The 13,462-nt window shown below is 43.0% G+C and overlaps 1 protein-coding gene across 4 annotated transcripts in view; it reads left to right on the forward strand.

The window, feature by feature from the left end:
- The window catches only part of CCDC68 (coiled-coil domain containing 68), a 30,108-nt gene extending 25,131 nt beyond the window's left edge, over positions 1-4,977 (forward strand). For all 4 annotated transcript variants that reach the window (XM_081213148.1, XM_081213147.1, XM_081213150.1 and 1 more), the window contains exons 11-12: positions 1,261-1,337; positions 4,567-4,977. In XM_081213148.1, the coding sequence (XP_081069274.1) occupies positions 1,261-1,337; positions 4,567-4,615 (126 nt within the window). In that variant the 3' untranslated portion in view covers positions 4,616-4,977. The remainder of the gene's footprint in view (positions 1-1,260; positions 1,338-4,566) is intronic.
- The last annotated feature ends 8,485 nt before the right edge of the window (positions 4,978-13,462 follow it).

Raw genomic sequence — 13,462 nt, forward strand, 5'->3', positions numbered from 1 at the left:
TAATGTTGTGGTCCTATTCTACAAATCTACAGTTGCTTTTTCTTGCACAACTTAGAGCGGTTCTCCTCATTAAGCAGGCCAAGTAATTTTGAACAGTGGAACTTCAAACCATTGCAGTGGAACTGTATTTTTGATGCTCCCTCGTAGAGAAAGTTCAGAGCAACTGGTAAATTAGCACATTGGTGCAAAAGCTGTGTTAAACTTTCCTGGGTTTCTATAGTACAGTGGTACCTCGGGTTAAGTACTTAATTCGTTCTGGAGGTCCGTACTTAACCTGAAACTGTTCTTAACCTGAAGCACCACTTTAGCTAATGGGGCCTCCTGCTGCTGCCGCGCCGCCAGAGCGCGATTTCTTTTCTTATCCTGAAGCAAAGTTCTTAACCTGAAGCACTATTTCTGGGTTAGCGGAGTCTGTAACCTGAAGCGTATGTAACCTGAAGTGTATGTAACCCGAGGTACCACTGTACATGAAATTCTGAACCAGTGGAGTTTTAAGAGTTTTGCTATAGGCAAACAGACGGTCGAGCTCTTTGTTCATCTAACTGGGTTTGTAGCATCTCAAATATTGCAGGGATGCTGGAGCGTTACTGAAACTTAACAGTTCCTACAATCAGAATTTCCTCCTTCCTGGTAGCACCCCATTTCGTTGTTAACACTATGCAAAATGCTCTTCCCTGAGATGCTTGCCTGATGCCTTTGTTACACATCTTTAGGCGCTAGGCAAAAGCATTCCCCTTCTCCCAGGCTAATTAAATAACCTATGGCCTTTCAAACTGTGGTGGGTATTGTTTTCATTTGTTGCCATGCTATGGATTTCTGTATTTTTATATTGTAAACTTCCCTGTGATCCTCAGATGAAGGGCAGTACAGTGGTACCTCCGGTTACGAACGGGATCCATTCTGGAGACCCAACCGTATCCCAAAAAACTTTGTAACTGGAGGCGCCCTTCTGCACACGCGTGTGACACGCAGAGCGCTTCTGCGCATGCACGCGCCACAAAACCCAGAAGCATACACTTCTGGGTTTGCTGTGGCCATAACCCGAAGATTCTGTAACCTGGAGGTTACACAACACGAGGTACCACTGCATAGAAATTTAATAAATAAAATTATTATTATCATTGAACCAAGCTTATTGTCTAGTTGAAAGTTTTCACTACCATTTAGATAAATGAGGTTGACATGAGCTCTACCTGACTTAGCTTAATATTTTGTGCTCGGATGAAATAAACTATGTGTATTCTTACCTCCCACTTCCAGAACAAAGAACTTAAGTACAAAGTGGAATTCTATTCCAGCCAGTCGAGACCAAAGGCTTCTAAAGCTGTTTCAGCAAAGTAAGACTTTTTTAAAAAAAATTTAGCAATCCAGCAGTTTTCTTGTTATGCAATTGCTTTTTGTTTGGATATTTAAGCAGCAGTGTATTGGGATCACCTCAGTTCCCCTGTCCCCATCTCTCTCTTGGTCGTGAATTTCTGAGCTTATAGAAAGGCTGAAAAAAATAGTGTAAAAGAAAACATGTGTCACCGAGCATACCCTACATCATGTTTTGTTTCTGGCACTGCAAAGGCACCACAGAAAATCAGTGTCAGCCAATATGGTCAATGGTCAAGAATGATGGGTGTTCCAGTCCAATGACATCTGAAGGGCCACATAGTCTCTGTTCTTGGCATAGACCAGGGGTGAAACTATTTACTTATTTCACCTGGGTCAAATACCCAGTTTGGCGCACCCTCACCCCAGTGAATTTATGTACACATACAGGCTGGGAGCCTCAATGACACTGCTCTTGAGGCTTCACCCACGGCAAAAAACACAGCTAGCCCCAGGCTGTGCACCTAGTTCTGTAGGGCCACCATTTACCCCATTCAGGACCAGGGAGTTCCCCACACCTGCCCACCCCTTATCCCCCAGAAACAGTGCTTCTGTCTTGTCTGGATCCAACCTCATTCCGTTAACTGCCATCCACCCTCCAACCGCCTCCAGACACTCACACTAGACATTCACTGCCATCATTGAATGGATTATATCCTTCTAAAAAGGTAAAGGGACCCCTGACCATTAGGTCCAGTCGTGGCCGACTCTGAGGTTGCAGCGCTCATCTTGCTTTATTGGCCGAGGGAGCCAGCATACAGCTTCCAGGTCATGTGGCCAGCATGACTAAGCCGCTTCTGGCGAACCAGAGCAGCGCACAGAAACACCGTTTACCTTCCCGCCAGAGCGGTGCCTATTTATCTACTTGCGCTTGATGTGCTTTTGAACTGCTAGGTTGGCAGGAGCAGGGACCAAGCAACGGGAGCTCACCCTGTTGCGGAGATTCGAACCGCCGACCTTCTGATCAGCATGCCCTAGGCTCTGTGGTTTAACCCACAGCGCCACTCCCGTCCTAGCGCCTTCTAGTATCCAGTATCCTTCTAGTACAATGCAAAATTGAAACTATCTGGTGTTTTGCACTCTATTCCGGCTGGCAACCTATTTAGTGAGGAAGCAACACATAGCCTAGATACCAAGGGACGTTTTTCTTCACAAAGTGGCAAGATCTTTAAAAGGCAGCTCATAACATTTGTTTGCTGTCACAGTCCAAACTCAGACAGTCTGTTACTCCGCATAGGAACTCTGCAAACCCCTTTGCTTATTGGCCTCGGCCAGCTATTGGAGGAAGGGTGTTTTCCTCAGTGCCATTTTGGCATGATGCGCTCTTCGGTCAAGCCATCCAAATGAAACACATGTGAAATTGCCTGCAGGCTGCCACTGAAGCCGCATGAACTCTTGATTCAATTTCAAAAGGGCTGGTAGAAATGAATGTGTGTGAGAGGCCCGCCATGCTGATGGATGTTTCATGCAAATTCACCACAGCTTTTCAGTTGCTGATTGGTTCTCAAGCGTGGCTTTCTCTGCTGAAGAAGACGCCAGCTCTTGCCTTGCGATCTGTTGCTAGTTCATCCGAGGTCCATCGAAAGGACTGCGTCTTGCCCATCCTTCTGTTCTGACTGATGCAGAGCATGTGGGTGTCTATTACAGGCCAACCACTTGGTTTGCTCTCCTCGGTTATTAATAAGCAGTCCATCTGCTCTGCTTTCTGGAAGGCAGGGAGAGAGATTGGCTTCTAAGAACAAGGCTAAAGAGAATAATGGGGAATGCTGGCATGAGATTTCGGTCCTTGGCTGCCTGTACTCTACTTCAAATTCTAAGCACAAGCAGGGACATAGGAATTTGCCTTCTACTGAGTCAAACTAGCTCAGTACCAAGAATGGAGAATCTGTGACCCTCTGGATGTTGCTGGACCACAACTCCCATCATTGCCCATGCTGGCTGGGGATCATGGGAGGTCCAACAACATCTGAGGGGGCTACAGGTTCCCCATCCCCATCTGCATTGACTGTCGGCAGCTCTCCAGAATTTCAGACCTGGGGCCTCTCCCAGCTCCAACTGAGGTGCTAGCTTGAACTTGATTCAGATTCAATGCCCAGCCATGATCTGGTGTTACATCTGAATGTAGCTGCAGAGAGCAGAATATTTCACAACATGTGCAACAGTTTTAGATGGTTCCAGGGCAGACCTACTACCTAGTAACATTTCACATTTATGGACAGTTCACAAATATTCAAGGCATGTCTTTATCTCAGTAATGGTTACAACAACCCTCTGATGCCTGCATATTGCAGAAGATGCCCCGAGGCTCAGATAATAGCGGGTTCCTTAAAGCCACCCACTGAGCTTATAGCAGATGTGAGATCTGAATCAGATCTTTCTTGCTCGCTCTTCAGTCTCTTAACTCCTGTGCTAGAAATGATGGAAGGCATTATTGAGCGTGCCTTTACTCTCCAGTCACTTGCATAAATCTAAAGGTTCCTCAAAGCTACAATGCAGGAATGGGGAAGCTGTGATCCTCCAGATGTTGGTGGGCTACAGCTCCCATCATTCTTGACCATTGACCAGGCTGTCTGGAGATGCTGGGAGTTGGAAGGCCACATGTTCCCCATAATACTGGCCCGGAAATTCACCTTCAGAATGTCACGTTCAGGGTATGGTTGGCTTGCCTTGAAAAATGAATGTCCTTGGGGAAGTTCTCTCTCCTCCAGATAGTTCTAATAATTACTATCCACAAAAGCTAGATTCAGCTTCCATTTTCAAAGAGAGTATTCACAACTGATCACAGAATCAGAGTTGGAAGGGACCCTGAGGGTCATCTAGTCCAACCCTCTGCTATGCAGGAATGTGCAGCTGTCCCTTATGGGGATCAGACCTGCAACCTTGGTGTTAATCAGGACCACACTCTAACCAACTGAGCTATCAAATTATTACAAGATGCTGGAGCAGGTAGATAGTTCAATTGGGTTGTACTAGCAAATCTCCCCGGGGGATGAAGCTGGACCGTCTTGGTAAGCAGTTGGCCGAATTAGATGGACCATTGATCTATTCTATACAGCATGATGACGGCAGTTCTTAAGGCTATTCTTAAGTTATTGACTCACCGCAGAGTACTGGCACAGGATTCATTTGCACAAAGTTATGTTTTACCTGTAGCTGGATGTATGGCTCACCTGTAATCTTCTTCTTCACCAGGCTTGACGGAAGTACACCATACACCATGATTTCCAGACGCCATAAGTGAAGCATCTCCAGGAAACACAGGCCATTTTTTTTGCAGATCCACCGGAAGGATCCCAGTTTTGTTGACTTCATTTCATGGATTATTCTTCAAAATATGATGCATAGGAGAGAGAGAAAAGTCTACCCAACCTCCGTCCTCCATCCATCACATCATGTTTGGTCTTATGTCAATGCAGATGGAACCACAGGATGGCTTGTCCAATGAAAGAAGTGGAGTCAGATGTGGAGGGGGAGCTTCAGGGGAGACTGGGCAGCTTCTTATTTATTTATTTATTGACTGTAGCTCTGTGGCTATTCCCCACCAGTGATGAATGTTCACTGCCTTGACTCATTAACTCATGCAGAATAAATTTCAGAACATTATTCATGCTGCATGGAGGTCTGATGAAGCTGATCCTCACAAGGAAGAGGAAGGGGGTTATTGCATGCCCTTCACCTTGAAGTACCAGGGTGGGTTACAACAATTTAACATGCACCACAAAACAGTTTAAAAGAACTTGCCATCCCAAAAATAGGGTGGATCCTAAAATTAAGCATCTCGAGTGTCAAGGGCCAGGAAAAAAAGGTGCACCTTTAGCATTCAGTGCAGGTGCCAGATGCCATTCTGCAAGGAGGGACTTCCACAACTTAGGGGCTGCCACAGAGAATGCCCTCTCCTGGACCACAGATACACTCTGAATTTCTGAGGGAGGTGGAACTGTGGAGAGAACTCCCTCTGCTGATCTTAACACAAGAGGGTCCATCAGAAAGAAGATGTTTCAGATATTTGGACCCTAAGTTGTTTAGAGCTTTAAACGTAGGTGAGCATCTTGAACCTCAGAACTAACTGGCAACCATTGTAGCTTTTATTTTATTTTTAAAGGGGTTTTAAATTGTGAGGCCCTGCTTCTCCCATAGTCACAGCCTTGTTGGAATCAAGCATGGCTCTGACTCTCAGCTTCTGCCTGCAGCATGTTTTCTGCTCACTTCAAACACACCTCTGGCCTTTTCCCTTCTCACTACCAGCCCGATGAGGGAGGGGTCCTACTCATTTGCCCTCTGGCACAAAACAACTTCCCTTCTTATACTAATGACCAGTAAAGGTAAAGGTAAAGGACCCCTGACAGTTAAGTCCAGTCGCACACAACTGTGTGGTTGCGGCGCTCATCTCGCTTCACTGGCCGAGGGAGCTGGCGTTTGTCTGCAGACGGTTTTTCTGGGTCATATGGCCAGCATGATGAAGCTGCTTCTGGCAAAACCAGAGCAGCGCACGGAAACGTCATTTACCTTCCCACCGGAGTGGTACCTATTTATCTACTTGCACTTTTTGGTGTGCTTTCGAACTGCTAGGTTGGCAGGAGCTGGGACTGAGCAACAGGAGCTCACCCTGTTGCGCGGATTCGAACTGCCAACCTTTTGATCGGCAAGCCCAAGGCTTAGTGGTTTAGACCACAGCGCCACCCGTACTTAGGGCCATTAACAAGAAACTTGCCCGGCTCCTTCAACAGTGTCTCTGTAGGAATTTAAGCTGGAGTTTTTCCCAGCCAGCCCTACCTTGGGACACCAGGGATTGGACCTGGGATTATTATTATTATTGCATGCAAGGCCACTCTGTGATGGAGCTATGAACCTTATTCTTTATGATACAGCTCTGGTGCGAAAATCATTGTAGCTCAGTGCTATACACTCCTTCACTGAGAACAAAGCCCTACCAAGTTCGGAGCCCGTGGCCGTGGGACTCGGCGGGCACCAGAAGCTGCTCCGAAAACACAGAAGGGACCCCGTAAGGAGACCCGGAGTGAAGGAGGGGTAGCGGTGCTGTGAGTTCATCGCTCTTTCCGCGGAAGCGAAGCCGCGCGGCTGTTACAGATGAGCGCTGATCCTTCTTCCTAAAATCAACACTAAACTGCAAGCAACATACCCGTGAGTAAAGGGGCTTTAAATTTGGCAGAAGAAATTCGGTAAATTTGGCTGAAAGCGGGAGACGAGAAAAGGGAAGTCCGTCTTCCGACATTGCTGACAAGATCAAAGCAAAGCTTTTAAAAACGGAAGCGTTTGAAACGGGACTGTGGGAAGCTTAAACTTTTTCGTGCTATAAGATCTGCTTATTTTACTGAGCTGAAGGTGGAAATGGACATTGATTAAAAGAAGTAGTAAATGGTGACTTTCCTCCTATCTTTTTTCTCTTTTGGGCTGTCTTTTTTAAAGAGCCAGATTGTCGGGCTGCCAGAGAGAGAGACTGTGTCAAACTGCGGAAACAGTTGCAAAACTTTGCTGAAACGTAACTGTTATATATGAGCAGAAAAGACTGAATGGGATACTGTTACAAGCACCTTTCATGAAACTTTGTTGACTTATAAAAGGTGCTTTGGGAAACTTTGAGCTTATGAAGGGACTTTTGGATTAATGAATCTACTGTTTTGAAACAATTTGGAACTTTAATGGCGGATTACTTCCTTCTTTGTCTTTGAGACCTGGTGGTACTCCCCCTACAGGGCTTTTGGATTATAAAATCCTGGGAACTGACTTTTGTTTTGAATTCCATCTCACTGGTTGTTTACTTCTGAATTTGCCTTTCCCATGGAACAACAGACAATTTGACCTTGAACATTGACAGATGTGTAATGAGTGGTGCAGGGAGAACAAGAGCATCTAAAGCAAAGGAAACTAAAGAGGCTAAGGAAAAAGAAAAGGAAAGAAGACAATTTGTGCAAACAACGCTGACCCAAGGACGCCGTTCGTCGGTTCCAGCTGTACTGGTGACTCATAGAGAACAAGGGGAAACAATTGAGAAGTCCACTGAGGAAGATATGGCAGCAGGTGGGTCAGACACACTATTAAAACAAATATTGGAGCAATTATCAAGTTTGAACCAGAAGGTGGACGACCAGTCTGTGAAGATAGATAAAGCAACCTCCTCGATTCAAAAATTGACTGACCAAGTTTCCCAGCACACGCAAGCCATAGAGAAATTGCAAGGAGCAACAGCGGAAAATCGGGAATTAGCTGGAGAAGCAATCCAGAAAGTGGGAGTTCTACAAAAAGAGGTTGAAGAAATAAAAGGAGAAGTTAGGCCCCTGCACAAACAGGTGGGTGAACAACAAGTCTATCTGTCAATGGTGGAATTGAAAAACCGTGAGAGCAACATCAAATTGAGAGGCATCCCGGAACTCGAGCAAGGAGACTTGATTGGATACTTAACACAGGAATTCTCGAAGTTCTGGGGTTTAAAGGAAGATACAGATTTCAGGATAGTCTCGGCATACAGACTGGGAAGACTGGTAAGGAAAGACAGATCCAGAGACTGTTTGATAATTTTAAGAACAAAGGAAGAGAGAGACAAGATCCTAGGCCTTCATTTCAAAAAAGCAATTGAAATACAAGACAAAAGGGTGGAAATTTACAGAGATATCCCGAGGCAACTGCTGGACCTTAGAGCCACTTATACAGAATTAGCAAAATTGCTGAGACACAACGCAATTCCCTATAGGTGGGAGTTTCCACAGGGATTATCCTTCACCTACAAAGAAAGGAAGGTTAAAATAAGAACACCTGAAGATAACCAAAAGTTCCTTCACGACCACGGAGAAGATCTCCAAAAAGGAGCGGATTGGCTTCCAGGTTTACCAGCACCAATACTGCCCGGAAGTGGGCCAACGCCTACACCCTCGGGATCTGAGAAAAAGGAAGACACCCCATCTTAAGAACATTTTAAATAAAACAGGATGTCTCTGCAGCTACTTAGTTGGAACATAAATGGCGGGAATTCTCCGGAAAAAAGGAGAAGGATATTTCATATCCTAAAAAAAGAACAATTGGATGTAATATGTTTGCAAGAAACACATGTGACTAGGCTCCATAGGAAAGTATTAATCAATAAAAGACTTGGTCAAGAATTTATCTCATCAGACAAAGTTAAAAAAAGAGGTGTTGTAATTTATGCAAAGGAGAACCTGTCGCCAAAATTTTTATTCAAAGATGATCATGGAAGAATTCTCGCAATTGAAATTCAAACACAAGGAGAGAAGATTTTGATATTAGGAATTTATGCGCCAAATGATGGTAAATCAGAATTCTACAAGAAGCTGCATGAGACAATGATGGACTATCTGGACTATGCTAATATCATTGTGATGGGAGATATGAATGGGGTGGTGTCTACAAATATGGACAAATCCCAAAATCAAAACTTGACAACAGACGGCAGACTCCCTAAAACCTTTTTTGAAATGACAGACAATATGGACTTGATTGACATTTGGAGGACAAGGAACCCCTTGGGTAAAGAAGGAACCTTCTATTCTGAGGCCCACTTGTCATGGACACGAATCGACCAAATTTGGATATCTAGAGGGCTGGCTCCGAAAACGAGAAAAGTGGAAATCTGCCCAAAAACCTGCTCCGACCATAATGCCTTAAAAATGGAACTGAGACTTTTTCCAACTGGATCCTTCAGATGGAGAATGAATGACACCTTGTTAAGAGATCAAGAGATTGTGAAGAAGGCCCAAAAAACATTAAAGGACTACTTTGAAATAAATTTGAACACTACGGTGGAGAAAAGAACAATCTGGGACGCAAGTAAAGCTGTAATGAGAGGGTTTCTGATTCAACAGAATTCGATAAAAAGAAAATATTGGAATGGAAAAAAAGAAAAAATTCTAGAGAAAATAAGTGAAGGAGAGAAAAAGCTGAGAATTAAACCAAAGTCAAAAGAGGTGTTAAGAGAGATCAAATTTCATCAAGCACAATATTCGAAACTGATCAATCAAGAGATTGAGTGGAAAATCAAACAAATGAAGCAGAGATCGTTTGAATCAGCAAATAAATGTGGAAAGTTGTTGGCTTGGCAATTGAAAAAAAGACAAAAGTTAAATACGGTTACAAATTTGGAGATTCAAGGAAAAATAGTGCAGAAACCAGAAGAAATAAGAAAGTGTTTCCATAGATATTTCAAAGAGCTCTACGCACAGGGGCCTCAGAAAGAATCGGAAATGGATCAATTTCTGGAAACAAATGGACTACCTAAAATAAGCCAAGATAAAAGATCAATCCTTAACAGCAAAATAACTCAACAGGAAATTGAAGGTGCCATCCAAAACATGCAGCTGGGCAAATCTCCAGGCCCGGACGGACTCACCTCCAAATATTATAAAACTTTGAAGGACTTCTTGATACAACCGTTGTTGGAGGTTTGTAACCAGATCATGGAGGGGAGAAAGGCACCGGAAACGTGGAAAGAAGCATTCATCACATTGATTCCCAAGTCAGAAAGGGAAAAGACTCAGCTTAAGAACTACCGTCCCATCTCACTCCTGAATGTGGATTACAAAATATTTGCAGACATTTTAGTAAGTAGACTTAAAAATGTATTAAATGAAGTAATTCACAAGGACCAAGCAGGCTTTCTCCCTGGTAGACACATGTCGGACAATACCAGGAACATTATTGATATATTGGAGCTGTTGCGAATTAGAAATACAAGGGCTGCTCTAATCTTTATTGATGCGGAGAAAGCATTTGACAACATTTCTTGGATGTTTATGAAGAAGAACTTGAAAGGGATGGGAGTGGGACGGGGGTTTGAAAATGGACTAGAAGCAATTTATTCAGAGCAAAAAGCCAAGTTGATAGTGAACAATGTGGTGTCGGATGAACTTCTAATTGAAAAAGGGACACGACAGGGGTGCCCTTTATCCCCTCTGTTATTTATTTCTGTTCTGGAGGTATTGCTGAATATGATTAGGGAGGACCAGTTGGTGCAAGGTATAGAGGTCGGAGCGAAACAATACAAACTGAAAGCCTTCGCAGATGACCTAGTCTTGACAGTACAGGAGCCAGTATCTAGCACAAAAAGAGTTTTGGAACTTATTTTGGAGTTTGGTCGGGTGGCGGGATTCAAGCTAAACAAACAAAAAACTAAGGTTTTGGTCAAAAATTTGACACCTACAGAGATAGAGGGGTATCAGAAAGAGACAGAGCTAAGTGTGGTTAAAAAAGTGAAATACCTGGGGGTATATTTGTCCACCAAAAATTTAAACCTTTTCAAAGATAACTATGAAAAATGTTGGTTGGAAATTAAAAAAGACTTGGATATCTGGTCAAGATTGAAACTTACCTTGTCAGGCCGAATCGCAGCCATAAAGATGTGTGTTTTGCCAAAAATGCTATTCTTATTTCAAACCCTTCAGGTCGTGGACAGAATGGAATGTTTTGGAAAATGGCAGAAGGATATTTCTAAGTTTGTCTGGCAGGGCAAAAAGCCCCGAATAAAATTTAAAATACTAACCGACTCAAAAGAAAGAGGGGGGTTTGCCCTGCCGGACTTAAGGTTGTACTATGAAGCTGCAGCCTTCTGCTGGTTGAAGGATTGGTTCCTGTTGGAAAACACCGATGTCCTAGATCTGGAGGGGTTTGATAATGTGTATGGTTGGCATGCATACTTGTGGTATGACAAGGCGAAGGTTCATAAATTGTTCAAAAACCATATTGTCAGAAAATCAATTTTTGCCGTCTGGATGAAGTACAAGGATTTATTAGAAAACAAGACCCCGAGGTGGTTATCACCTGTGGAAGCCAAGATTTCTAAAAAAAAGCCCAATATGGAGGCCTATTGGCCAAAATATTGGGAACTGATTGAAAGAGTTGGAGACAATTGGAAGCTCCAAAGCCAGGACAAATTAAAAGGTAAGGTGCGAGATTGGTTACATTATGCTCAAATTCAAGAGGTATTCAAAATGGACAAAAAAGTGGGTTTCCAGGTGGAGAAATCGAAACTGGAGACGGAGTTACTAGAACCAAAGACTAAGGTACTTTCGAGGATGTATGACTTGCTGCTTAAATGGAACACACAGGATGAGACAGTTAAATCTGCTATGATAAAATGGGCACAGGATGTAGGACACAACATTATGTCTGAGGACTGGGAAAGGTTATGGAACACCGGTATGAAATTCACGGCATGTAGTGCCCTGAAAGAGAACATTATGAAAATGGTATACCGGTGGTACATGACCCCAGTCAAGTTGGCTAAAATATACCATCTTTCTGATAATAAGTGTTGGAAATGCAAGGAGGCAGAAGGGACATTCTTTCACCTCTGGTGGACCTGCCCGAAAGTAAAGGCCTTTTGGGAAATGATACATAATGAGCTGAAAAAGGTATTCAGATATACCTTTTCTAAGAAACCAGAGGCCTTTCTTCTGGGCATGGTGGAACGGAAGGTGCCAAAGAAGGACAGAACCTTGTTTATGTATGCAACCACAGCAGCTAGGATTCTTATCGCAAAGTTCTGGAAGACACCAGATTTACCCACACTGGAGGACTGGCAGACGCAGCTGATGGACTACATGGAGTTGGCAGAAATGACTGGCAGAATTCGAGATCTGAGCGAAGAAACAATGGAGGAGGACTGGAAAAAATTTAAGGACTATTTGCAAAAACATTATAAGTTGGTTGAGTGTTAAGATTGTGCACGATTAAGAAACGTTATGCTTCTGCAATTTATTTTAAGTAAATGATAAAGTAAGTATTGATGGAAAAAAACGAGACAAACTAGAAACAAAATATTATGTTTATTAAGAGTGTTAAAATTAAATTACAAATTTTTGAAATTGGTAACATAATAAATATAAAGGTATAATAAGTTCGGAAATAAGATAATAAATTGCTGAATTGGTTAGAATGATGAACGCAATGCTGAGAGGATGCGAGGAGGTCCAAAAAGATGTCGAAAAAACTCTATAATGATCTTTTCTTTTTTCTATGCTTTTCTTTATATATATGGAAAATGTTTCTTGTATACTGTTGTCCAAACAAATTTGTTCACCTATGGAAAGAAACGCAATAAAAATTTTTTATAAAAAAAAAAAAACAAAGCCCTACCAAGTTCGGTGGGACTGATTTCTAAGTACACACAGACTTACAGGTAGGGATGTACAAATTAACCACACAACCCAAATTCTTCGTGTCTTAGAGAGCCAGTGGGGGCCATCACAAGTTGTGCAGGTCTGCCCAGGTTATGCTTCTCCATTGCATCTGCTGGTTCCTTACCAGCTGTGTTGCACTCTTGTCAAGAGGAAGTGGTTTAATTAATTAGACTCCATTTGAAATTACAAACTGCAAAGCCTACTGGAGTGCATCTTCTCAAAAACATCCTTCATGCTGTGTCTGATGAGCTGTTCTCCTTTAACCTGAATCCCCCCCCCCTTTTTGGTCCAGGTATATGATTTAACAGCAAGTATAGAAGTTTGCACTTTTGAGTCATGGATTTGAGTAATTTGGATGGCATCCCAGATTTAGGGCCAAATTTACATGGGGACATCCCAAAATCAGATGGTGTGGTGTTTCCATTTTTATTTTAAAGCATCTACTCAGGGACTACAATTGTGCTCAGGGAAGGAGACATTTAACCCTTTCCCAGCAGGGAGGTTTCCTTACCTGAATCCAACATATGGCCCATATTATTGACTTCCTACTTTCAAATACGTCCATCTGTTTTGCAGAGGCAAATAGAAACATTGGATGCTCCCAGTTTTAAATACATTTCAATCATTTGAAACTTTGGAATCGCTACTGCTATTAAAGATTTACAAGCAGTTCTCCTACACACTTGCTCATGACTTATTGAGTAATCCCAGCGTGAAGCTTGCTGAGCTGCTCCCAGGAATCAGAAATCTGGCAAATTAGAACATCAAATAGTACTGGTAGCCTGCCATTCAACACAGCTGAATTTGGAAAACGTATGGAAGGCAAACATCCACATGCTTCTACTGAAAGTCCTCTGCCCACCAAAAAAACCTTCATTACGAGTCAAGTTTAGAACAGGTGCCTCTAAAGCAATCTTGCTGCAAAGTCCAGCAATTTAAAA

The sequence above is a fragment of the Podarcis bocagei genome (assembly GCF_964188305.1).
Source record: "Podarcis bocagei genome assembly, chromosome: 11".
Lineage (NCBI taxonomy): Eukaryota > Metazoa > Chordata > Lepidosauria > Squamata > Lacertidae > Podarcis > Podarcis bocagei.